General features: G+C 29.8%; 6 protein-coding genes across 6 annotated transcripts; 1 reads left to right on the top strand and 5 right to left on the bottom strand.

The window, feature by feature from the left end:
- Positions 1 to 974: 974 nt before the first annotated feature.
- LOC137827952 (B3 domain-containing transcription factor VRN1) lies at positions 975 to 2365 on the bottom strand. The gene is made up of 4 exons (XM_090305432.1): positions 2282 to 2365; positions 1571 to 2076; positions 1334 to 1475; positions 975 to 1246 (listed from the first exon to the last, which is right to left on the bottom strand). The coding sequence occupies exons 1-4, from the start codon at positions 2363 to 2365 to the stop codon at positions 1004 to 1006; spliced, it is 975 nt and encodes a 324-aa protein (XP_090161558.1). The 3' UTR covers positions 975 to 1003.
- A 2919-nt stretch (positions 2366 to 5284) lies between these two features.
- LOC137830545 (Polynucleotidyl transferase, ribonuclease H-like superfamily protein) lies at positions 5285 to 8631 on the top strand. The gene is made up of 8 exons (XM_068637964.2): positions 5285 to 5513; positions 5592 to 5663; positions 5809 to 5932; positions 6020 to 6107; positions 6484 to 6621; positions 6696 to 6783; positions 6879 to 6999; positions 8231 to 8631. Exons 1-8 carry the CDS (start codon positions 5432 to 5434, stop codon positions 8415 to 8417), a joined length of 900 nt encoding a protein of 299 aa, XP_068494065.2. The 5' UTR covers positions 5285 to 5431; the 3' UTR covers positions 8418 to 8631.
- A 932-nt stretch (positions 8632 to 9563) lies between these two features.
- LOC137830544 (uncharacterized) lies at positions 9564 to 11268 on the bottom strand. The gene is made up of 2 exons (XM_068637962.2): positions 11034 to 11268; positions 9564 to 10005 (listed from the first exon to the last, which is right to left on the bottom strand). Exons 1-2 carry the CDS (start codon positions 11125 to 11127, stop codon positions 9734 to 9736), a joined length of 366 nt encoding a protein of 121 aa, XP_068494063.1. The 5' UTR covers positions 11128 to 11268; the 3' UTR covers positions 9564 to 9733.
- A 3201-nt stretch (positions 11269 to 14469) lies between these two features.
- On the bottom strand, positions 14470 to 15858 carry LOC137828972 (replication protein A 14 kDa subunit B). Its single transcript, XM_068635759.2, has 3 exons — positions 15727 to 15858; positions 15140 to 15398; positions 14470 to 14859 (listed from the first exon to the last, which is right to left on the bottom strand). Exons 2-3 carry the CDS (start codon positions 15393 to 15395, stop codon positions 14795 to 14797), a joined length of 321 nt encoding a protein of 106 aa, XP_068491860.2. The 5' UTR covers positions 15396 to 15398; positions 15727 to 15858; the 3' UTR covers positions 14470 to 14794.
- Positions 15859 to 17983: 2125 nt separating this feature from the next.
- On the bottom strand, positions 17984 to 20042 carry LOC137830543 (ferredoxin, root R-B1). The gene is made up of 2 exons (XM_068637961.2): positions 20000 to 20042; positions 17984 to 18613 (listed from the first exon to the last, which is right to left on the bottom strand). Exon 2 carries the CDS (start codon positions 18603 to 18605, stop codon positions 18141 to 18143), a length of 465 nt encoding a protein of 154 aa, XP_068494062.1. The 5' UTR covers positions 18606 to 18613; positions 20000 to 20042; the 3' UTR covers positions 17984 to 18140.
- A 2436-nt stretch (positions 20043 to 22478) lies between these two features.
- LOC137827951 (uncharacterized) lies at positions 22479 to 22832 on the bottom strand. Its single transcript, XM_068634332.2, has one exon. It carries the CDS (start codon positions 22830 to 22832, stop codon positions 22479 to 22481), a length of 354 nt encoding a protein of 117 aa, XP_068490433.2.
- Between the last annotated feature and the right edge of the window lie 1444 nt (positions 22833 to 24276).

The raw sequence follows: 24276 nt of genomic DNA, 5'->3' as shown, positions 1-24276 counted from the left end.
AACAAAACTATGCATCTATTGGTATAAATTACAGTATACTTGGCATGTCCCATGATTCTTACAGGAGAAAATTGCTAACAATACTTTAAAAGTACATGTGTAAAAACAAAATAAACAAAGAGGTGATACAAATTTAACAACATACACTAAAAAAAATTCATTAAAAAACAACCAATTTAAGAGATAATAAAATAGACTAAAAATAAATTTGTACAAATAATACAAAAAAATATCTTACATGCGTACAAACAATAAAAGCATTAACAAAAGAACATGCTCATGTTTATGACTTACTGTATCGATAGTTTTCATTATAGACTGTTGTAATTATAAAATATTTAACAAATTATTACAAAGATTAAATAAATTAAAGTTTATATAAAATCTATTGATTAGTTTATTAGTTTAATCGAATATATATATTTATTGTAATAACTTTAATAACTATAACTATTTTCTGGAATTAAGAATAAAATAAAAAAAATTGGATGGCGTTTTGTCAGACAAAAAAATGAATGCAAAACTCAGAACATAAATATATTTATCTATTAATATAATTGATTGATTTTAATACTATTTGCAGAATACACATAATTAATATAATTGATTGATTTTAATACTATTTGCAGAATACACATAATTAATATAATTGATCTATTCAGAAGACAGTGTGTTCATCAATATAAACAAACTGATAGTGAAACATATGCATGTAACATCACAGCAAATATTGGAAAAACACATCTTCATTCATCCACTAAAGAGGAAGAACTTTATCTTCTGCATCACTGAATACTTGCAGTGGTGTATGCATTTGGAGTACTTTAACAAATTCAGATATTAATCAAGTAAGAGAACTGACATAAATTTTCATTAATGATTCTAAAAAACATTACATGATTATTGAAATGATAGATATTCAGAAATGAAAGGAAAACCACAGCTACAAGAACATAAAGTAAGCAAATGGACATAGCTATAGCTTTTGAAAACATGAACATAACTAGCTTCTGAAAACATGAACTCGAAGCAGTGGACCTGCAGGTTCAACCAACTCAAAGATACAAATGTCACCAACTTCCAATTTACTCTCTTTTGCAAAGATAGACCAACCAGAACAGAACCTATCATATCTGTCACCACCACTGAGTAACTTCACATACCAAGCATACGAGGACCTATTAGCCATCTGCAACACCACATTCTTCTCGCAGTTCATGTTATCCAAAAACTTGGGCACATATTTCTGTGTAAAGCAACAAACAACAGTGAGAAAGAAACTCATAATACCTATAATAAACTGGTCAAACAATGACTTCATATTAAGATTTACCGAAGCATTTTCTTCTAAGTTAGAAGGCTCTATCACAAGAGTGAAATAGGGATGTTTTGATTTAAATCTTTCGCTTATTTTTCGAGCTTTTAGTGTTCTCGGCAGATTCAAACATTTTCCACTCTGAGTTGGATTCACACCTGTGAAATGCAGAAATAGAATAAGTCACAACCCTTTTGAAATTTTAGACCCCTCTTGAATTTGACCATGTTAAAGTATATTCATTTTGTCAAATATTTTAGGTGCACTAGAGATATTTTGGTGAATAACATACTTTGTGACTTGATTAATGGTTGAACATGCATCCCTTTATCAGAAGGAACACCCTTATCAGCATGCACTGGTTGTACAGTGGAGTCCCTTTCCATATTACACATCAGAGTTTCTTCAAACACTTGATGAGAAGAAACCATTGATGATGCCACTGGTCTTGCATTTTGCTCCTTCTCGGTTGCATTCACGGGGTTAACTGATGCATTAGCAGAAGACAAACAATCTAACTCTAGGGCACTTTTATCAAGTATGAGTACATCAATTTGGGAGGTTCCACTGTACTTGAACACCACAAAATATCCATAACTTAAGGAATAGTTTTCAGCAAACTCTTTCCAACCCTTTTCAAACCAAACCTCACCATTATTTTCTGTCCAATACACCACCCATTCCTTGAAGTCTGAAGCCCTAAGAGACACTGGATTTGGCAAAGAACCCCCATATCTATTTGTGAACTTGTTGGGTAGTTTCTGCAAACAAACAATTATCAGTATCCTATACAATGTTCATGTGTCTATCATAAACATGCAAACAAATAATCTAACCTTTTTTTCTGTTCTAATCAATCCTACATTGCATGTTATGAAAGTGTGATCTATTCCAAATTAAACAAGAAAAAGAAAACAATATGAAACATCTCATGCAGATACATCAGATACTAGTAACAATACTTACTATCCTTTCAACATTAGTTTCAAGAATAATCTTGAAAAAGTGGATTGGTATGGTTGCACTTCCTTGACCAATATGAGAAGCCATGATCTGAAGATGAAAATCTATATGCAAATTTTACAATACATAACTCCAATATATATTGCAAGTAAAATCCTTGCATGCTGTGATCCAATCAAATGAGGTGAAGTGTGTACAATTCTCAAGACAAGGATTCTTGGAAGGGAACAAGTTGTAGTTTGTAGTTTGATGTTTAGGCCTTCAACACTATCATAGCTTTAACTCATCCACTCATGTTCATTGGTGCACTTTGAAACCCGCAATTATCATTTATTATTAGCTTATGGAATACTCTAGTCAAAGTAGTAGTCTGTTTTACCTATAAAGTTCATCTATAAAGTTTTAATGATGGTACAGACATTTACAGAACATTCAAATTAAGAATTCTCTTACTCAAATACTACTATTAATATGTAAAAAAAATGATTTTGGAAGACTTTCAAATGAGAGTTAAAAACTTGATTTTTTGGTGACAGTTTACTATCCATCACTGTAACTATATCAACTTCTGAAATTAAAATCCTTTGAAGGAATCTCATGACAGAAAGTGTAGTAGGAAGGTCATGAATAAATATGAAAAAATAATTTCATTTCTTATTTTTGTCAGGTTAAAATTTTAAAATAATAGTTTTTAGTTGTCTGATTACAAAAAATATGATATTTTAAATTTAATATCATTTTTTATCATTCTAAATTTTAAAATCAACAGGGTTTCTCAGGTGAGAAGGAATATGTATGTATATTACTGTCATATTAAGTTTTTTTGTAGCTTTAAATTATACATATTTTTTAAAATTTTGCTTAATTGGTTATTTTATTATTATAGTTTATTTAGTAGCAAAATGTTGAGAATACTTACATTGGTATGTTTAGATGGATAATTCAAAAGAGTGGTTAGATTGAAGTATAAGGTGTTTAGATAAATAACTTAGAAAGTAATTCAATTATTATGAGTGGAAATTGAAATTCTATGAAGAAAACATTAAAATTCTATTGACAAAAAGTGTTATAGGTCACAATTGCCAATTGAACTATCTTGCACACTCAACACAATACTTTTTGTTCATTCAAATACTTAGATCTCATAATATTTAAGCCTGTAACCCTTATTTTAAATTTTAAATCATTGTTTGTAGCTGGTAAGTACTTATTTTTTATTTTTTTTATGTTGATGAGGGTAAATAAAGTAGATTTGATCGATTTATAAGGTTTAAATGTAACTATTATTTCAAAATAAACCAAATTCTAATTTAAAAAGAATTGGACAATCTTCAACTTTTAACATTTTTTCAATATTTTTTACAAAACTTCTGATAATAGTTATAATATATGAAGTTTAGGGTTTACATGATAGATACAATATCAAAATATTTTGTCAAATATTGTTTTCTCAAAATTATCTACTTGAGACTAATAATAAATTTTATATTAGTTTATTGATAATCCAGATTAAGTCTAGTCCTTAAATAATACGATCAAATTTTATTAAATATGGTAATGTTGTGAAAAATACAAGTAAGTATTATTTAGACATTAATCAATTAAAATGATGTGTATTATTTGGAAGCAACTACTTATGGCTAAAATGATGTGTATTGTTTGAAATGTAACCATTATTGACTAAGATCAAGTACTCTTGAACAACTATATATCACTTTTGGCTAAGACAAAGTATTAATTGAGCGATATTCACTCTTGACTAAAATTGAGTATTCTTTATAAACTAACCACTATTAACTAAATTTGAAGGGGAGAGTAATCTAAAAATTTCACTACAGACAAAAATTGATTTTATTGACAGTTAAAATTCGTTGGTAATGCCAAGATTTGGTATTTATCGACATACATAAATCTGTTAAATTCATCAGTAATTAATAATATTATTATTTAGTATTATTATATTTATTAAATTTAATATTATCATTTTGATACATGAAGAAAATGAACCAACCAATGAATACATGGAAGAAACTATAGCCACTAGACCAAATCAACTTAGTAATCATTTTATGATGATGATGATTATTATTAGAGATCATCTAGAAATAAAGATTATGTCTTACTACACCCATACAAAAAGTGTGTACTCTTACGTAGATAACTACAAACACTAACAATGTTCTTTCTTATAACTACAAGACTAAAGATTGTTTATGAATAAGAGCTTTGTTTTTCTTATTGCAAGAGTTTCATCAGTCTTTTTTTTGTTCATAAAAATGTTCTTTATACATGGATGGAAAGTAAAGAATGGTTGCAAAAACATTTACAGCTATTATGTGTCAAACTAATGGTTTTGTTGTGTTATTGCTTCTTATATGTTTCATGTGAGTATGCTTTGAAGTTGCCAAAAAACACATAAAATATTATTGATTGAGCATTAAATGTGTGTGACTTTTATGACAACACTTTTGGAACACGAGATTCACAGATTCAGACAGACAACTTTCTTTCACCTTTTGTGCAAAGCACATAGCCTAATACATCTGATTGACTCTACAATACTGACATCTCGCCTTCTTAAAAAAATTGTCAGTGTGAAACAACTTTCAACACATTTTTAAAAATATTGATGTTGACAGAATATTGCTAGATCTCCTTATGAATCAATGTAAATTCTCGATAATTATAAAAGTGAGCATTTATGAGTTTGACATGTACCATAAAATGATTAAGACTTGTATATGTCACACAAAGTAAGCTCATAAAAAAAAATTTAATACTTCACTATTTAAACACAAAATAAAAAATCTTAACAGAGTCGTTTAATATAAATTTAACAAGTTTAGTATTCAATAATGCACTAAAAGTTATTAAATTGATACTTGAAATGTCAATTTTTTTAGCTATGAAAATGGAATTCAAGCAAAATATTCTTACTTTATTTAAAAAAAAAAATAATTAGATAATAAGAAAATAGTTATTAACTAATGAGTATATGGATGAAAAGGGTGGTAAAACCAAAAAGGGAAACCCTAATTGCTTGTTGTGGCGGGAAACAAAAAATCAAAGGTTTCTTCACAATTCACCCTTTCTCAAAAGCTTTTTTTTTTCTGCTTTCTTTCAATTTTCACTTCACTGTAGACAAAGGAAAAAATGGGATCCAAAATTCTTCCGCAATGGGCATCCAAGCCTTGCGCCATGGGAATCGACGAGGCTGGAAGAGGCCCTGTTTTAGGTTCGCATTCCCTTTTTCATTTTTCCATTCTCCAAATGTTTTTCTCTTTCTTTTAACATATTTTGGAATTCGTTTCAGGACCCATGGTTTATGGTTGCTTATACTGTGCTCACTCCTATATGAAAACCCTAGCCACATTGAGTTTTGCAGGTACCACACCATGCCAAATTGTTATTATTTTGTTCTATATATCATATATTATTGGAAGGATTTTTTTAAGATTTGTTAGTACTTCCACTTAGTAGTTCAATCCATTGAAATTGGAGGTTTCACCATTGCAATTCTGTTGGTGCAGATTCTAAGACACTGAAGGAAGAGAAGAGGGAAGAGTTGTTTGAAACTTTAAAGACCAATGAGTCTATTGGATGGGCTGTAGATGTCATTGACCCACGGGAACTATCCGCTAAAATGCTTAAGAAGTAAATCGATTGAGCTTATTCATTCCTATTTCATGTTTTTTTTTTCTTCTATTTACTGACTAGTCTTTGTTGTTGTGATTTTGACAGGAATAAGATAAACTTGAATGAGATTTCACATGACTCTGCCATGGGTCTCGTTGATAGGGTACTAAAAATGGGAGTGCTTCTAACTGAGGTTAAAACCTTCCCCATTTTATTTTAGCTGATTCATCTATTGCTCAAATGATTTGAGGTTCAATAAGGCTGGTGCCCATGCCACCTCTTTTCTGTGTTTTTCGGATTGCTGTTTTTCAGTGCAAAATGCTGACGAGCTAGTATGTTGATATATTGAGAAAGATGTTGGTTATCTTCGACTGAATGTTCTTTCAAACACGCTCTTATTCATGACTTTCACTTTCAATTGGCACCGGATGTTAGTTTCTTTTCTTATGTGATGGAATTACCGAAAGAGAGTCTGTTAAAACATGTTATTTTTAAGTGTATAGGGTTGATATTAAGAATATGGTAATTTAATTACTGATGCGAGAAACACACAATTTGTTTTATTACAGGTGTATATAGATACAGTTGGAGATCCAGGGAAGTATGAAATGAAGCTGTCTAAAAATTTTCCATCCATCAAATTTGTGGTTGCAAAGAAGGCTGATAGCCTTTACCCCGTTGTTAGTGGTGCAAGCATAGTTGCAAAGGTATCGGTTTCCTTTATAAAATTTCCAGGGTTGAAGTTCCATAGCCTACTTATAACCTTAATCCAATCTTTCAGGTCACAAGGGACCGTGCTTTAAGAGAATGGGTACTTGATGAGACTGCTGAAAACATGCAGAGGAACTTTGGCTCTGGATATCCTGGAGGTGAGAAAGCTGTGTATTCTATCACATGTTGCAGTATCTATCATTCCGATTAACATTGTACTTACAATAAATCTCTTGTGTTTTCATTTGTATAGACCCCAAAACCAAGGATTGGCTAGAGGATCACAAACATCATATCTTTGGATTTCCAACATTGGTTAGATTTAGTTGGGGAACCTGCAACTCTTATTTTAAAGATGTAGCACAAGTGTTATGGTAAACTTCCTTTCTTAAGCCTTGGGGAAATCTTTAACTTTAGAGCACACGATTCCCTAGCCTCTTCTGATTAATATATGTTAATGCATTCACCATATCAATTTTTGACATGAATTATGGGGTTCTAGGTTTAGAGGAAGGAAGAGGTGATAAAAGAGACTAAATACTTTTTAAATTGGTACTACCTTGGTATGGTGTGATGTATATGAATTGCAATGTGACACTTAAGACTATGGTCAAATTAGTCATTTGGTCACTATAAGTGACACTCAACAATTAGTTCCTGCATGAAAAAAAGAAGTTATAGTCTCTGTAATATCTTTGACCCCTATTTTTACTGTGTTTCTTTTGTTTTAGTCCCATAAAAACTTAAATTTAGTCATTATACGCCCTTCAGTGACTAAGATTTTTTCATACAGAGGTTGATTCATAATGAGTGCTGCTAATCGAGACGAATTATTAGTTTATGCCTTAGAGCACTAATCCTTACTATACAGGAAACAAATCATTAGATAAGGAAATATGGTAACCAATTTTAAGAGATGATTCGGAATGAGTGAAGTATGATATGATAAGAATTTTTCATATACTGTGACACCTTCCATTTGCGTTCTTGAACTTAGCCTACCTGACTACACTGGATCATTCAGGAATAATGCTAACATACTGCTAGGTGCTATTTGTATCAACCATACTTACCTAACTCAGATGTTGGGTTCAACTTACAAACTAAAACCTGTTCTGACTATCATTTACTTTAAATTTCTTTCGTATCTTATCTTCCAATAGAGTACTATTTTTTGTTTTAAAGGCTTCAAGGTTTACTTGCTACCAGTATTAGCAATCTCCTAAAAGCCTAAGGTGTTAGCTGTTGTTTAATGTTTCACGTGAATTTTGAGCTTGAAGCATAAAGAGTGCACAAGTCCTTTATACCTTTTGCTTTAATTTAATTACGAAGTGGATAGGAAGACTCATAACTCCTGGCCTTTGGTAAACTCTGTCGAAACACAACCCCTTTGGCTTCCCCTTTTGAAATTTGATAGCTTAATCCTTTGAAAAGAATGATTTATTGCCTCGCATCATAATTCATACCTATGATTTGGATGAAATTTGATTCAATTGCACGGCCACCCACCCTGGATATGGGCGAAAACATCTTTCCCTTTTCTGTTTTTATGTTCCAAATTATTTATGCTTATCAGTCTTCATTAACACTTGTAATTGTTTACAGGGAGTCTGACAATTTGGATGAAGATGGCGGTGGTGGAAGTAATAGTAATGGCAAGCGACAATTGAAATTAAGCAATGTGGGTTTTTTCTCCACATCCAAGAGGAGAAGTGAAGAAGTAGAATCAAGTGGTAAAGGACGCTGTAGGTTTTTTCAGGCTCGTAAACTTGAGCACCTCACTAATTTCTAAAACTGATGCTTAAACACTGTCCCCTCTTTGCGTTATTCCAGTCATTTCTAGCCATGTGAACATTCCAATTTCATCTTTGGTTAACATTGTCTGTATATAGACTTTCTTGGATGATACTTCACTCTAACAAGATCTGTCTTGGGTAGTATATAAATTTAAATTAGTATACTTATCTATTGATTTGAAATTGCAACCGTCGTATTAAACATTTATTTCTATTGATATGACTCAAAATGTCCTCTATTAAGCTCCCCTGGCAAAATTCCTGTGGGGATACCATTTCTCCCCAACAGGCCTACATGGGTATCTGGCCCTCTACTTTAAAATCTAGAGTTTCTTCAAGGAATTGGCAGTAGTGATTTTGATTGAATACACCTTTTATTTGGATGATCATTACTAAAATCGCCTGTGTTCCCCTTTGTGCAAAGCAAGATAGCAAACAATAGATTGTGTTTAGTTTAAAATGCTTACACTCAACATGCAAACACTATTTGTTTTGAACATTTTCAATGAAAACTCTTTGCATGAGTTCTTAATAATATAAGTAATATTTTAATGTGAGTTTTACAAACATCAGTTTTTCAAATGGAAGAAAATTGTTTTTTATACAAGGAACTTTGTTCAATTTTAAAAAATACATTCAAATTTCTGAAATTGACATTAGCTTCTATGATAAGAAGCTCTTGTAAACAACTTTTATATACTCTTAGATTCCAGAAAATGGTAATATATTTTTAATGTGCTAGGAGCAAAGTAAGACTTTGCTTTCAGTTGCAGCCTTTTCTTTAAAATCAACCCACTTGTTCTATTGGTTTGTCTTTTGTTTCACTCTGATAAAAGAATATAGTAAATGGCAAAAATATATAGTTAGGATAGAAACTCTTACATTTGAAAGAGAATTTGTATTTAGCCATGTACCATTCTTTTCAAGTGGAGGGACATTTAAGGGAAGTTAATATTCTGTACATTTTCCTTTACCTATACTATTAATAAAGTTTAGACCTGCAATTTCATATAGGCATATAATTGAGTCAACCTGGTCCTGTCCACCCACACTGAATCTGTAAACCTTTCTTTTTGGTACAGATTCTCAAAAGTCTATGGTCTTTGTAAGTGCTTTGTTAGATATTTTGCGCACTGAATATATTTCTTGCAATCAGAATAAAGTTTTGTTCATAAGAAACAGATACACTTTAGCATACATTGCGTCACAGATTCAAACTAAAGAAAATACATCACTAGATCATCAAACACTATTCCTTGAAAGAACCTGTAACAGTTGTTACAAAATATACAATGAACCATTTTTGAGCTTTCTATATCAACAAAAATGACAGTATGAGAGGATAGATCAGGACTATCATAAGCATATTGGAAAATCCGATTTTGTTAAGGTTGCAGCTTGCAGCACCATGATGTTGGTTATTTCTGTTTGCAGCACCTGCTGTATAAACAGGTATAACTGCTGCACCTCCTCCTCGTGTTTCAGGTGATCCTGAATTTCCATTTCCGTGTGAGTGACCAGCACCTCCTTCTATCTTACGTCCATATAGTACCTTACGTTCCAACTTACTCTTCTGCATAATTTCTATGTAAGAAAAAAGGATTATAAACCCTTCCCAAATGAGAATTGCAGAAGAAAATGACGTGGTCTATTATTACAAAGACATGCACACACATTCCACTGGTAAATGTTAGTGCTATATAATGACTGATATTCACATTTTTGTTAAATTATTGACTGCAAAGTGGAGCCCTATATAGGTTTGGAGACTCCTCTTAAATTGTAACCTTGGGACCCCTTCACATAGAAATCTCACTCAGGCTGCTGTAAGAAAATAAGGGTAATAAATCCATTCACTTCCTCATACTAGTTAAAGATTTGTAAGCAGACAAGTAATCCAAAGTGAGTTCTTAATTTGGTATTGGATACCTCCAAAAGTCCACTAACAATGAAAGACGGAGACATCTTTCAAAAGTATATTTTTCTTTTCTAACCGACCTGTACTGAAATTCATATTCTTTGTCCTGCAATGGACTTTCAGCAAAAGGTTATTATAGCATCTGAGATTTCTGATAGTGGGAGACAAGGACCACTGAAAAGGTAATAGTCTATTCACAGAAAGAAAAGAAGATGGTACGGTTTAGGGAAGAAGGACTGTAATAGAATCAAACTATCACTATACTAAATCATCAGAAGTTCGACAATTAGAAAACTCAGCATGATTACCCTGTAATAATAGTAATACTAATAATTCTATTAAATGAATGTGAACCTCATCATATTATTATTAAGCTCCTTTTCCACAATCTTGATATAATTAATATCCTACTCTTTGTAAGATGAACACCATGGCATAGCTACTAACTGAAATACACTAATATATGAATTCATATCTGTTTCTGAAGTGAAGAAAAAATATACAAAAAAAGCACTTAGACACAACAATAAGTGTTATTTTTACTATTTTTCAATGAAATCAAAGTTTTCACTCTGATAATCAATGTGAATTTTATGGAACTAAAACTTCAGTTTTGATTGGACATGAGTGAAAACATAAAATGCTGTATATAAATTTGAGTGTATGCACAGTTGCTTAAAAGAGATGACAGTACCTGAAGAGAAGGTGTTGTGAAGGGAATATGCTGGAGTAAGAGCAATGAGGCAGAAGAAGATGAGAAGAGAAAATCCTAATCCTCTGAAACCCATTTGTAGGTTTAGCAAGAAACCTACCAAAGATGATTCTTTTTTATATGAAAATGAAAAATGGTTTGTGGGTGAGAGTGATTGTGCAGGATGAGGAGGTGGTTGCAGGTTAAAATGAATGATTTTGAGAATTAAGAATTAAGAATATATTACAAAGCAAAGTTTGGCCTTATCTTTTGAAGAAAGTGGCTTCACTGTGAACCTTTTAATTTATATAAGAAAGTAAAGTAGAGTTTGTGGTCCAAAATCCAAATGTTAAATCACGAATCTCTCATCAAATCACTCTCTCATCTCAACACTGATTACAAATTTCAACCACCATCGTTACGTGTCACACCCAAGCTCATAACACATTTTTTTTCTTCTTCATACTTGCTCTTATCAAATTAAAATTACTATTTTTTGCTTTATAAAAACAAAAAGTCCATTAATTAGTATTTTATCTTTATACATAGACACTAATACTGATATGACACGGACACGTAAAATCTCTAAAATATAGATCACGAGAACACGGATCTATATATTATATAATTATGAATTATATAAATTGACAATAAAGATTTATGTGCACAAATATGTTTCAGATTATTTTTTGGAGTAGAAAGATGTTTTTCATGACTGGTTCACAAAGATTTGTTTCTTATTTTTATAATCATAATAACAATTTTGTGTTTTTCCTTTTTAAAATTGTGTTAGAACCGTACTAGAATTGTCAAAAATCTAACAAATACTTTTTGAATTAGAATCTTCACAGATACGTATCTTACCGGTGTCATACGAGTGTCGGTGTCACCGACACAACATTTAAGAGGAGGGTCTGAACTTCATAGTCTATACCCCACTATTTACTAACACAATTCAATAACATAAGAATTTAGCAATTGTAATCACATCATCTCTAACCTAGATATTATTATAAAATTAAAATGATATTTTACACACAAAAAACTTATCTTCAAGTATGTAGTAAAAAAGTGTGATCAATTTTAAAAAATAGATGAGATTTAAAAGGAAGTAAATATAATAAGAGAGAGGAAGTGTTTTTTTTTTGTCAATGGGGTTTTAAAAACCATGTGTATGACTAAGGCTCAGATCATTTGATGAAATGATAAACAATGAGAGGTTGAATTATTAGAGAAGAGATAATCTAAATTTTATAAAGTTGAATAAAAAAAATTGCTATGATGAAAGTCACAAACACACACACATGTATATAACACTCTAAATCCAATTAATAATAATTTGTTACATGTTTTCACGTGAAATGTGTGTTAATCTGAGTTGCTTTTAGCTGTAATGGTATGAAATCTCCAGCAATGTCGCATTCATGTTGGACATAGTTTTTGAATTAAGAAGAATAAGACAAAAACACTGATTTGGTAGATCTACAAACTTCACTATTTCACTACCACTTATTTTCAATACCTTTTTTAGTTTCTTTCAATAACATCACTGTTGATTATAACCCTCTTTAATCCTATTACATGGGATTTAAGAATTTTAAGAATTTTTTTCTCAGTGATACATTCATAAAAATTTAAAATGAGTTATGCAATCTTTAAAAAGTACCATATAAGGAACGGTTTTATATAAGGATTGTTTGGATCCAATAGTAAATTTGCACAAAATTTAAATAACCAGTGATAAATCAATAGTACTCTCCTTTTTTAAGCCAAAAGAATGATTAGTTAACTAATATTAATTTAATTACAGTTAAATAATTTTGTATTCCATTTGAATTACGTGAAGTGACAAAAAAAAGGTTAGAGAGAAAGCTGAGGAATGTTTGGAAAGGAAGATTCCTTGAAAGTCCTTTTGTGAGAATAGCATTAAGGCCAAACAGGTGAAAAGAAAGTCACTGGGTCATTGTGTCAGCATCCAAACATAAAATACATTCATTTCATACTATTAAAAGATAAAAATATTTATTTATGTTTAATTTAAAATGTTAATATATATTATTGAAGTTGGTTATTATATATGGGAGTAATTTTTAGATGTGTCAAATTATTCTTTTTCTAATCAATTAAATATTTGAAAAAAAGGTAAAAAATATTACATTATCTACAATCATGACAAAATTATAGAAACAAGTATAAATAATTTTATAAACACAATTTTTCAAACTCTATTATTCGAAGACTAAATGAATCAAAGTCTTTGCCTTTTTAATTTTTCAAATCTTGCTAAAGTTAAAGAAATCATTTTAAAAAACACTTGGGTGATGAATATACGCCAACCATGACAAATCAGAAAACTACGAATCTAATAAAAAAATGTAAGAAATGCAAGTTCTAAAGCGGAAAATTCACAATTTTTATAATTTATTATTTTTTATGACCAATTAATTAAGAAATAAATAATAATAATACAAATTAATAATTATATGTACATATAATTTTGTAAAAATAGTATCAAAAGAATTATGTAGTTGTTACTTTTTAAAAATTATTTAATTATTTTGAAATTAAAATATTCAACTATTTATTTTATTAAATAAATAAATTATTTTTATTTATTAAAGAATAAAATTATCTAATTAAAAGATGAAAAAAAAACAAATAGAGTATCTCTTTATATAATGAGGTAATGGCATAAGTATATAATATACCTTTTTATATACGAAGTCTCATAATTTCTTTTACTTTTATCCTTCCTGATACTTTTATTCTTATCAGAAAAGTGTGTGGGAACTTATCTTGATGAAAGGGGAAGATGATACTTTCAGTATTCTCAATACAAAGAAACTATGAAATGGTTTGAATCACTTCTTATTCCTTGATAGATGTAAAACTCATGTGAGGTGTCAAGAAAGCTAGATGCTTGGCTGGTAAAAGAAGAGATATGCTGAAGACAAAGATCTCGAACCACTTAGCTGAATCATGGAGATAAAAATACCAAATATTGGGGATAAAACTGCAGAAGACATTGACCATGTGATAACAAGTTACTAACTATTAGGATATTTCGACATTTTCATATCCTTCTAGCATTCAAGTAGCTACATTTGCTCATGAAAGACTAACTCTAAAACACACCAAGTGATTGGAAAGCCTTTTTATTCAGAAAAGGAAGTTTATGATGCACTTAGAAGAATGCATCCAATAAAAGCACCAACTATGAACAATACTCTAATTCTATTTTATCATAAATTTTGAAGTGCTGTGAGTTGAGGTCTAAAATTTTGAGCTTTGAAAATTCAAAGAGAGTGATCTTGAATTATTAAAGTAGAGACCAAAACTATTGCTAATAAGCTATAGAGGTGCTCAACAAACAAAGTAAATAATCTATAGAATAGAGTAAATCTACACAGTATTCAAAAAATATAACAATGGACATGTGTGAACAAGGTAAGATATCCAATATATTTTAGTTAGGTGAAGAGTAAAATAGTCTAAATGAAACAAATACCTTTTTCATTGGAGTGTAATTGAAGACACTGGAGACAGTTGCAGACGTAAGCAAAACTAGACATATAACACGAGACATAAGTTAAAGAAGATTTAAAAACATGTAACAGTTTGAAGAGAGTATGTGTACTCGGCCATTCTGGGGATTCCATAAACTCAAACATAATTCCTAGATATACATGTAAACGGATGCTTTAGCATGAAAAACAAAATCTTCAACCGTCATCCAGTTGCTGAGTCAGCATTCTCTGATCTCCCTAGAGAAAGAGGCCTTTGAATTCACCATTTGCTAGTTGGCACAACTGATTAAAAGAGTTGGTATCTACAGAGAGTGCCATATCAAAACCAACACAAATGAGTAGGGACAGAACATTAGAAAAATAGAAATGCTAAACAGTTTCTGATTTTAGTATGTATAGAGCCAATGGTAGAGGAAGAGAGCAATCGCCAAATAAATCTAATTTGGGTTTTAAATTTGCACAAAAAACATGTTTGGAGAAACATTTACTTCAAGTGACTCTCGTTTCCTATTTTGAGAAGATAAAAACGAATATATCAATTGACAATAAGTGAGAAAAGTTCTAAATTGTAATGTTTCGTACCAAATGTGTTGCCAAAGTCAGTCCATATTTCGGCATCAATAGAGTTGCTACTTTCCGCAATACCAATGACCTCAATAAAATTCATAATGGGGACTTGTGGCAACCCTTTTATTGTTAATTGAGAATCATCAGTGGATTTTGCTGTGGCAATCCCACCACCACATTGATTCACCTGAACCACTGTTCTTATTCTCTTCCCTATAAAGTTGGGAATCAACTGAGCATTTACAAATACAGCAGGATTTGACGTGTCCATGGCCTGAAACAAAAAGGGGGGGAAATCAAGCTTTGCAGGTGAGGTGAAGCTTAAACAAATGTTTTATTCTCTTGCAGGGTAATAATGATTAAATAATCTGAAAAAAATAAACTACTCTCAATTTTCGACCCAGCACAAATAATCACATCACAGCAAGCGTTGAAAGTGTTAACTGTTGAAAAGGAATTTTCACAAACATGTTGAGTGCACAAAAAATGAACATGGGTGTTGCATAGAATGGATCACCCAAACCCTAAAGTTAAGGCAAATTAGTGAATAAACTTCTAAATATAAAAAAACTCAAAAGAACAAAATTGACGGAAGAGTGAACCTTTGAATAATTGGAAGAAACCCTTTGCTTCTGTGTTCGTGGTTTGAGAGAGAGAGAGTGAGAAATGCAATTTGAAAGGAAGAGTGCGCGTAATAAGGAATAGAGCGGGAACCTTAAACGATTGCTTTTTCGTTTGGCGGGAAACTAATACCTCAATGCACTTTCTTTTTTATTTATTTATTTATTTATGTTTATATTTCTTTCTTTCTTATTTTTCTTGTTGCTCCAATCTTCCTTTTTTTTTCATTTTTCTTGAGTAATAAATAAATTGTTAGTGCCTCTTTTAAGATGCTTTAATAGAGTAAGAATTATTAATTGAGAACTTATTATTCTTCGAGACAAATTTTGTTTGGGAAAAATTCTTTAAAATATTAATTAACGAAAAACTTAATTTAAATATCTTTAAAATAAATAAAAAAATCCACCTTAATGTTGTCTAGGAGTACTAATTTGAGAAAATTTCTTTAAAATATTAATTAACAAAATACTTAATTTTAAAATCTTTAAATATATAAAAAAAAATCCACCTCAATGTCGTTTAGACGAGTACAACATAAAAATTAACATCTTATAAATAAACTTTGTTAAATTCTTTCTCTACTTTAATGAAAAATGAGTTTTAATCTTTTTAAAAAAAATTAATAATCTTACGTGAAACATAATCTCACATTTTTAAATAATTCTAGTTACATTTGTATCTCTTGCTTCTCTTCCAATCGCAGCATGTTTGAGATAACAATTCCATTATCTAAACTACGTGAGAGGATTGATGAGAATATTCGTTGTAAAAAAAATCAAACAAAAACACAATAACCCCCACCCATCAAAATACCACAAAACTTACTTTAACCACCAATGTTTATTACTTAAAAATGAAAAAAAAAAATACATCACACCCTACCATACTTAAAAAAATATATATAAATATAAGAAAAATATATGAGAGTACTCTAAGAATTTGTGAAAAACTCCATGTTCACTCAACTTCTAAACATAAAAAAGACGTCCAAAATAAAATTTTAAAATTATAAATTATATATAGTTGGAAAGTATGTTGAATCTTGCTTCATAATCATTAATTACATTTTGAAAATTCTTTTTTAATTGACACAATTAAATTTTTGAAATTACGTTGCTTCATTTGAATTACTTCCGAATTTTCGAAGTTCGAGTAGACTTCTGAGTTTGATATTCATCTCAAAACATTTTTGTTTAATTTCAGAGTTTATTTTGAGTACTTTTTCGTCTAGTTTCTAGCAAAACTGGTTTAAGAATATTTTATCAAACACAAATTATGATTTTTTTATTCACTTGTGTGCATTTAAAATGTGGGTAGTCTGATTTTTGGGTTTATGTTTTAATTCTTGTAAAAATAAAAAAAATAATCCACATAAAATTATACATACTTTGGTAGAATATATGCTTAATTTGGGACATTTTCAAAAGAAAAAAAAATAGCATTTGAATTAGTAACAAACACTAACAAATCTAGAAAATCAAATTATATAATTATAAAAGATAAAAATATCACTCACCCAAAAGTAAGTTTACGATCGAGGATATATATGAGCAAAATCCGTAGATAAAATTAACAAAATATAAGTATTTAATGAATGCCAATAACTAATAAATAAGTGCTAAAAAAGGAAAAAAAATAAAAATTGGAAGTTGTGCTTCCACGCATGATTTCTATGTAAAAAAAATTGGAACTCGTGTTTATTAAAAAAATAATCAAAATTCGTGCTTCTGACTTCACAGTGAAATTGAAAAAAAAGAGACATTTTTGAAAAAGGAAAAGGTTTAAATAGCTTAAAAACCACAAAAATATACAAATGAAATAATTCATATAAACCATAAACCTTAAACTCACATCCTATCCTATGTAGTTTTAAATTTCCAAAATTATTCTGGAAATGAAAATCTAAAATTGAAAACAATACATTCCTATAAATTAAAAAAATTGTGTTTTAAAAATAAAAATTCAGAAAAAAAAATCAAAATCTCAATTCTAGATAAAAAAAAATCCACAATATAAAAAATTCGTTTCATAAAAGATTCGTTTGAGAAAACATATTTTAAGAGATCCAAAATGTATTTTTATATTCCAAGAGATCCAAAATGTATTTTTATATTCCAAGAGATTCAAAATGTATTTTTATATGTACCCTATTTTTATATGTTATATAATCATTCATATCAGAACACAAAAAACTAAGACATTTTAAAAAGGACCCAACATTCACTTAAGTTAAGGTAGTTCTTTAAAAACAAGTTCTTATTATTGGCTAAACAAGTTCCACATAAATTTAGAAGCATTAAAAATGTTGAACAAACACCAAATGAGTTTCACAATATATATCTACCGATCATAAGCCTTATTAAGAGATAAACAAAAGACACCACATCATCATCACTTAGCAGAGATCTTCCTCCTTGTGGGTGTGAATCACACAATCTGATGTTGGGTATGAGACACATGTGAGAAGGTAACCCTTCTCCATTTGCTGTTCTTCAAGAAAAGATTGATCTGACTGATCCACAGCACCTGTAACCAGTTGTCCTGCACAAGTGGAGCATGCTCCAGCTCTGCATGAGTATGGTAGCTCCACTCCAGCATTTTCAGCTGAATCCAGAATGTAACTGTCATCAGGGGCTTCAAATTCATTCTCTTCACCATCTGGTCCAATCAGTTTCACTTTATACACTGCCATTGCTGACACTCTAAAGGGTGATGATTTCAGTCCAAACACTTTAGACACATTCTTCACAGAACTGAAAGATGATGGACTCTTGAAAAGAGCACAAGATCTCCTTGCTGGCACAGATCCAGACAAGGAAGCTCTGGGAAGTCTCATGGTGGAGATGTTCACAGTTGCCATGTTTATACCTGAATCCAAACACAGGTAAATTGTTTTTGTATGATTAACCACATAGAAAATCACTATAAGTGGGAATAGAATAGAACTGAACAGGAACAAGAACAAGAACACAACAGTGTGAAACAAGGTCACTCATTCTGAAAAATTATTCATTAAGCAGCACAACACAACAGTCATATATGAAACACGTTTCAAACATATATTGAACATTAGAACAACAATGGCAAATGAATCAAGGATAAAGTACAAAAAACCCCTCCATACTTTGGCCCTTTTCAATTAACTACTCAAATCTTCTTTGCAATACCTACCCTCCTCAACTTTAATTTAAAAAAGTTAATTTATTTGTTAACTATGAAGGCATTTTCACTCTTTCAATTCAACTTCAGTTTTTGCTTTTAATGGCCTGTTCGGTGATTAAAAAGATGACTTCAGAGGATAAGTTGAGAAGGTGTTAAACCACTAAAGGCAATGTGTAAAGTAAACAAAAACTGTTTTAGAAGTTAAATAGAACAACTATTTTCAAATTAAAGTAATCTGTATAAGCACGAGCAGCAAACAATTTACCCAGAAATGAAACACAGCACATCCAAACGCCATCAGAATGCTTATAAAATAGTGAAAAACTCAAGAACTTGCCATTAAAACGACTCAACACACTCAAGTACCAACCTTGATTACTCAAGTTCACATATAAAATATAACTGATATCCTTTTGTAGCTGGGATTTTTTTCCAGGAAAAGATGACAAGATTGGATATCATGCACTAAAAATTGGTAGGTATTAGATTTTTCAAACGTTCAATAAACTGTATTTGCTTTTGCTCCACTCTAGGATACAGGGTAACTCATATTGCCGGAAATTGCTTCTCAATAACGAACCCAGATCAAGGATTATAGCAGACAAGTTGAAAACATGTAAACATAGTTAGCCTAAATTATGAAAAACAAATCAGCTGCATGCATCCCAAAATACTAGGGATTGTTGGTGAAATAGAAAAACGATGAAATAATCATAAACTCAGAGTGAACATCATCCAAAAAACTCACCTTTTTTTGTTTCCATAGCAAAGGTTTTCTCTTTCTATCATCATACTGATCCCCATCTCAACCCCTCTTCCTCCCAGCAACAGATATTGAAAATTTGACAAAGAATTAAAAATATCCACGGATATAAGAAAGAGGGTGCAGATCAAAAAAATTGAAAACATCTAAAGATCCGTGTATCAAACAGAAAAGAAAAGACCACCCAGTAAAACAAAAACCTCATCACACACAAACACAACATAGAAAAGCAAGAACATGCAATCTATATACACAACAAGTTAAACCCAAATCCAAAATCAAGAAAGAGACTGCAAAAAGAAGCCAAAAAAGTGGGGAGAGAAACTTACGGCCAAGAGATGACAACGAGGGTGACTTTGTAGAAGTGAGAACGAAAATAAGGGTACGAAAGAGAGTTTATATAAGGACAATGGAATGAAAATAAAAAAGGTAGCTTGGGGTTGATATGGGAAAGTGACCCTTTGAACGCTCAGTGGGTCAGAGATGAAGTCGGCGCAGGAAGTTAAGACCACTTGTGCCTATGTTTCATGTGACCTTTGCAAAATACCTAAGTTCATTGAATTGTCCTGTGGGGTCATGTTTTTTAGGTCAGATTAAGCTTTTAATGGAAGATTAGTCTCCTAATTACAATGGTTAACAGCTTAAAATTAATCAAACGAAGCCCCAATAATTTTTAGGTCACAATCATGCACATAACTTTGAAATTGGGGTCAGAATAGATACAAATGTGAAGCCGCAAAGAAAAAGACTACACCTTTTAATAGCACTAAAAAAATCTTGTAAATAAATAAACCAAGTAAACTCTATTGAATTTCAAAGTTTTGAAACAGTATTATATGTTAAAGGTTTAGGATGCATACCAGAAAAGGAGAACTCTCTCTATGGGTTTAGGTTAAGGAAATGCCTGGCTCCAACCTGAATGCTATGTTGAATTGAACAATTAGCTATGCATGTCACACTTAGATGGGTGTGACTTCTGGGACATAGTCCCAGAAAAAAAAAAAAAGAGTGTAAAATTGTGTAAGTGGTTTATTTATTTCTCAGGATTAGCGTCTCTGGAGTGTTTGAATCGCTTTGGTAAACAACGAAAAAAGAGATAATCATCTCTAAATCGATAAACATTAACGTATCTGACGTGTCTAGATCTGTTCCTGTAAACAACGAGAAACATTAACGTGTCTGGATCCGCTCCTGTAAACAACATGGAAAAAAAAAGTGAATCCCCTAAATCGAGAAACATTAACGCGTCTGACGTGTCTGGATCCGCTCCTGTAAATAACGAAAAAAAAAAATGAATCCCTAAATCGATAAACCTTAACGCGTCTGACGTATCTGAATTCGCTCTTGTAAACAACAACAAAAATAGTGAATCTCTAAATCGAGAAACATTAACGCATCTAACGTGTCTGGATGCGCTCTTGTAAACAACAACAAAAAAGAGATAATATCCACATACAATATTAAGATATTATTATGTTACTCTTATTTTATTGATATTTTTTATTGTAAGAAAGACACTTGACTAAAATATGTTTGACTAAAATATGTTTGGTGTGACGATCATAATTAACTAAAGAGTTTTTAGAATGCTGAACATAATCAATTATGAACTATTATGAACTATTTGTTGTGAAATTTATAATTAGATGAAATTTTTTAATATATTGAGATTGATTATGATGACTTTATTACGTTGTGTATAATGGATTAACCTTCTATAGTCTCATTATAATTTTTTTAATTTCTATTAGTTTTGTTTAAACTATATTATTGATTCACATAATTGAGTGTGGCTTTGTTATGTATAATGGATTAACCTTCTATAGTCTCATTATAATTTTTTTAATTTCTATTAGTTTTGTTTAAACTATATTATTGATTCACATAATTGAGTGTGACTTTGAATTAATTTTTTTATAATATTGTTGTACTAAAAGTAAAACATGTTAATATTTATTTATTATCATAAAATATATTTTTTGGAGAAATAATTTAAAAAAAATAATATCTTATAAATTTATAAAAGTAATTTAATTATTTAAAATTATATAATTTTAAATATTATCTTAAAAAATAAGAATTTTGTATTTTTATATTTTTGTCTTAAATTTATATATATATATATATATTACATTTTTAGCTTGATTTTGTTAAAATGAAAATTATGTCTTTAAAGAACTTAACTCTCTTTAATATTTATTTTTACTGTCTTCCAAATTATTTTTAAAATATTCTTACAATTTCTAATATTAAAGTTTATATTGTAATAAAAAATATTTATATCACCTCTTTCATGTTAAAAAACTTGTATTTTAAAAAAAATAATTATTCAATCCAAAAATAATATAACTGAAATTTACACAAAAATACCTTATATTTTATTTTTCAAATATTTTTAAAAATAGGAGTAAATTCTTAAACTTATATCTTAAACATATAAAAAATAAAATATCTTCTTACAATCATCACATAACTTACCAATTTCAATAAACTTTCACCATAAATTCACTTTACATATATTCATCCAAACAACCTCACTTTATACACACATTTTCTTCTTAAGTCCATTTAAATTCTCACACATTCACTTTCTAATACAAATAAAGGATAATTCATCATAATTCATATTTATTGAAATAAATGATAAATTCTTTTCCAATAACCTAACTTAGAATATATTTATCTATTTATAAAACCTATTTTTTTTAAAGTCTTAAAGAAGAATACCCATTTATAGATACAACCACCTTCAAAATTAAGAACTCAATACACAAAACCATATTAAAATTGTGAATTTATACTTTGAGTCTAGCCATATATACAGTGTTGCATTGAAAAGGAAAGTTGAATGTTGCAGGCTGCTGCAACATTAGCCAAATTATCAAGACCAAAGTATAAATATGGTGCAACATTCACAAGACAGCTACAAAGATTTGTTATAGCTTCATAATTGTTGGCTCTCTGAAAAGCCACTCTTGCTCCTTCACAGCAATGTGCAGTTGGAGGATTTGATGAATCAATAACCAGATAAGGCACACATTGAACAAGTAAAGGTTCATAGCCATTGCATGTGCTTGGAACTTGTGCTGTGATGAATGTTGTTAGTGCCAAACCATAAGCCATGACAAGCACCACAACACCAAACACTTTCTTCTCTCCCATCTTCTCTTGATTATGTTGTTGTTACCTTGTTTTCACTTTCATGAATTTGTCCAAACCAATTCTTTTTATGGGTAATGATAGGTTTAGGGTTTACAACTGATATTTTTTATACAACTACGTTACAATTTGTAATACTATTGTTTTACTACTTTTTCATATCATTTAATTTCAAACTTACTTATCATTTATTATATATATTTATTTGTAAACTCATCACATAAAGGGTTGTATACAACTCGAAGAGTTGTCAAACTATCATTTTTTTTATGGTTAATGATACGTTGACAACTCACAATTTTTTATACAACTAAATTACAACTTTCAATACTATTATTTTACTATTTTTTTATATCATTTAATTCCAAACTTACCATTTATTATATACGTTTATTTTTAAATCAATCGCATCAAAAATTGTATACAACGCTAGAGATAGTGTTATATCATTTTCTTTTTTTTTATCTAATAACAATATTTTAAAAACTAAAGTATCAGTTAATCTCACCTGCTACGTGATCTCCTTAATCATTTAATGAAAATCAATGAGTTTACTACTAATTAATGTAGATCTGTTTAATCACTTAATGGAATTCAATGAATTTTGCTAAATCAATTATTGTTTTTAAACTTCTCAAAGTTATTTTCTTAACTCTATTAATCTAATTAATTAATGCGTTTTAAGTAATATAAATTTATCCCTATTTGACAAAAGAGTCAAAAAAATCACTTTACTGCATCCCTGTGTTCATTGACAAAAATATTCACTAATGAAGAATATTTTTGAAAAATAACACTATTAAAATTGTGGATAATTTTTGTAAAAATAACCAGAACAAACTTTTCTAAAGATTCATATAAAAGGGATATGGGAGTATATCATTTAATATAAAAATTAGCTCAAATTTAGTTTTCTTAGAAGTAAAACGTAAACTAAAATGGTTACAATTATAAGTTTATGCAATAATAAATTTAAAATATTTTTTCTTATGTTTAAAAAAAAATCATTTTATTAGAAAATAGTATATTTGTTTTACATTGTTGTGCTTGTTAGGTTTGAAAGAAAAAACTACAAAATATTGGAAAAAAAATTAGGGAAAATAAAAACAAACAAAAAATCTAAATATTTACTTTTTGAAAGTTTTGTGTGTTTAATGTCAATATGTATTAGACCTAGTAAGAAAATTCCACCTTAACTTTGGTCAAAGTATGTTTAGCTCAACTATAACTAAGTGTTCTTCAAATCAGCTTCAACTGAAGTATTTTCAAACTTGAGCTCAATTAAAACACAGATCTTAATTAAAACATCATCGGCTTAATCTCAATCAAAAACATCTTTTAGTTGGTCTGAATCAATATATATTTTCAACCTAAGTTAAAAATATCTTTTGTTGACAAAATTTGAAGCATCTTTAGAATCATCTAGATCATTAACTAGACCTCTTTT

This window comes from Phaseolus vulgaris, chromosome 7 (assembly GCF_051622355.1).
Source record: "Phaseolus vulgaris cultivar YP4 chromosome 7, ASM5162235v1, whole genome shotgun sequence".
Lineage (NCBI taxonomy): Eukaryota > Viridiplantae > Streptophyta > Magnoliopsida > Fabales > Fabaceae > Phaseolus > Phaseolus vulgaris.
This window is presented reverse-complemented; position numbering and strand designations above follow the sequence as displayed.

What these genes read in the sequence shown, in the direction of transcription:
- LOC137830543 (XM_068637961.2), bottom strand. Translation starts at nt 18,605, where the DNA reads ATGGCAACTGTGAACATCTCCACCATGAGACTTCCCAGAGCTTCCTTG.
- LOC137827951 (XM_068634332.2), bottom strand. Translation starts at nt 22,832, where the DNA reads ATGGGAGAGAAGAAAGTGTTTGGTGTTGTGGTGCTTGTCATGGCTTAT.
- LOC137827952 (XM_090305432.1), bottom strand. Translation starts at nt 2,365, where the DNA reads ATGGCTTCTCATATTGGTCAAGGAAGTGCAACCATACCAATCCACTTT. An exon ending in AAACTAATGTTGAAAGGATA is followed by an intron (nt 2,077 to 2,281) that starts GTAAGTATTGTT and finishes GTTTGTTTGCAG; the next exon opens with AAACTACCCAACAAGTTCAC. An exon ending in ATATCTCTAGTGCACCTAAA is followed by an intron (nt 1,476 to 1,570) that starts ATATTTGACAAA and finishes TCTGCATTTCAC; the next exon opens with AGGTGTGAATCCAACTCAGA.
- LOC137828972 (XM_068635759.2), bottom strand. Translation starts at nt 15,395, where the DNA reads ATGGACACGTCAAATCCTGCTGTATTTGTAAATGCTCAGTTGATTCCC. An exon ending in TGACTTTGGCAACACATTTG is followed by an intron (nt 14,860 to 15,139) that starts GTACGAAACATT and finishes CACTCTCTGTAG; the next exon opens with ATACCAACTCTTTTAATCAG.
- LOC137830544 (XM_068637962.2), bottom strand. Translation starts at nt 11,127, where the DNA reads ATGGGTTTCAGAGGATTAGGATTTTCTCTTCTCATCTTCTTCTGCCTC. An exon ending in TCACAACACCTTCTCTTCAG is followed by an intron (nt 10,006 to 11,033) that starts GTACTGTCATCT and finishes TTTCTTACATAG; the next exon opens with AAATTATGCAGAAGAGTAAG.
- LOC137830545 (XM_068637964.2), top strand. Translation starts at nt 5,432, where the DNA reads ATGGGATCCAAAATTCTTCCGCAATGGGCATCCAAGCCTTGCGCCATG. An exon ending in TGGGAGTGCTTCTAACTGAG is followed by an intron (nt 6,108 to 6,483) that starts GTTAAAACCTTC and finishes GTTTTATTACAG; the next exon opens with GTGTATATAGATACAGTTGG. An exon ending in TGGCTCTGGATATCCTGGAG is followed by an intron (nt 6,784 to 6,878) that starts GTGAGAAAGCTG and finishes TCATTTGTATAG; the next exon opens with ACCCCAAAACCAAGGATTGG.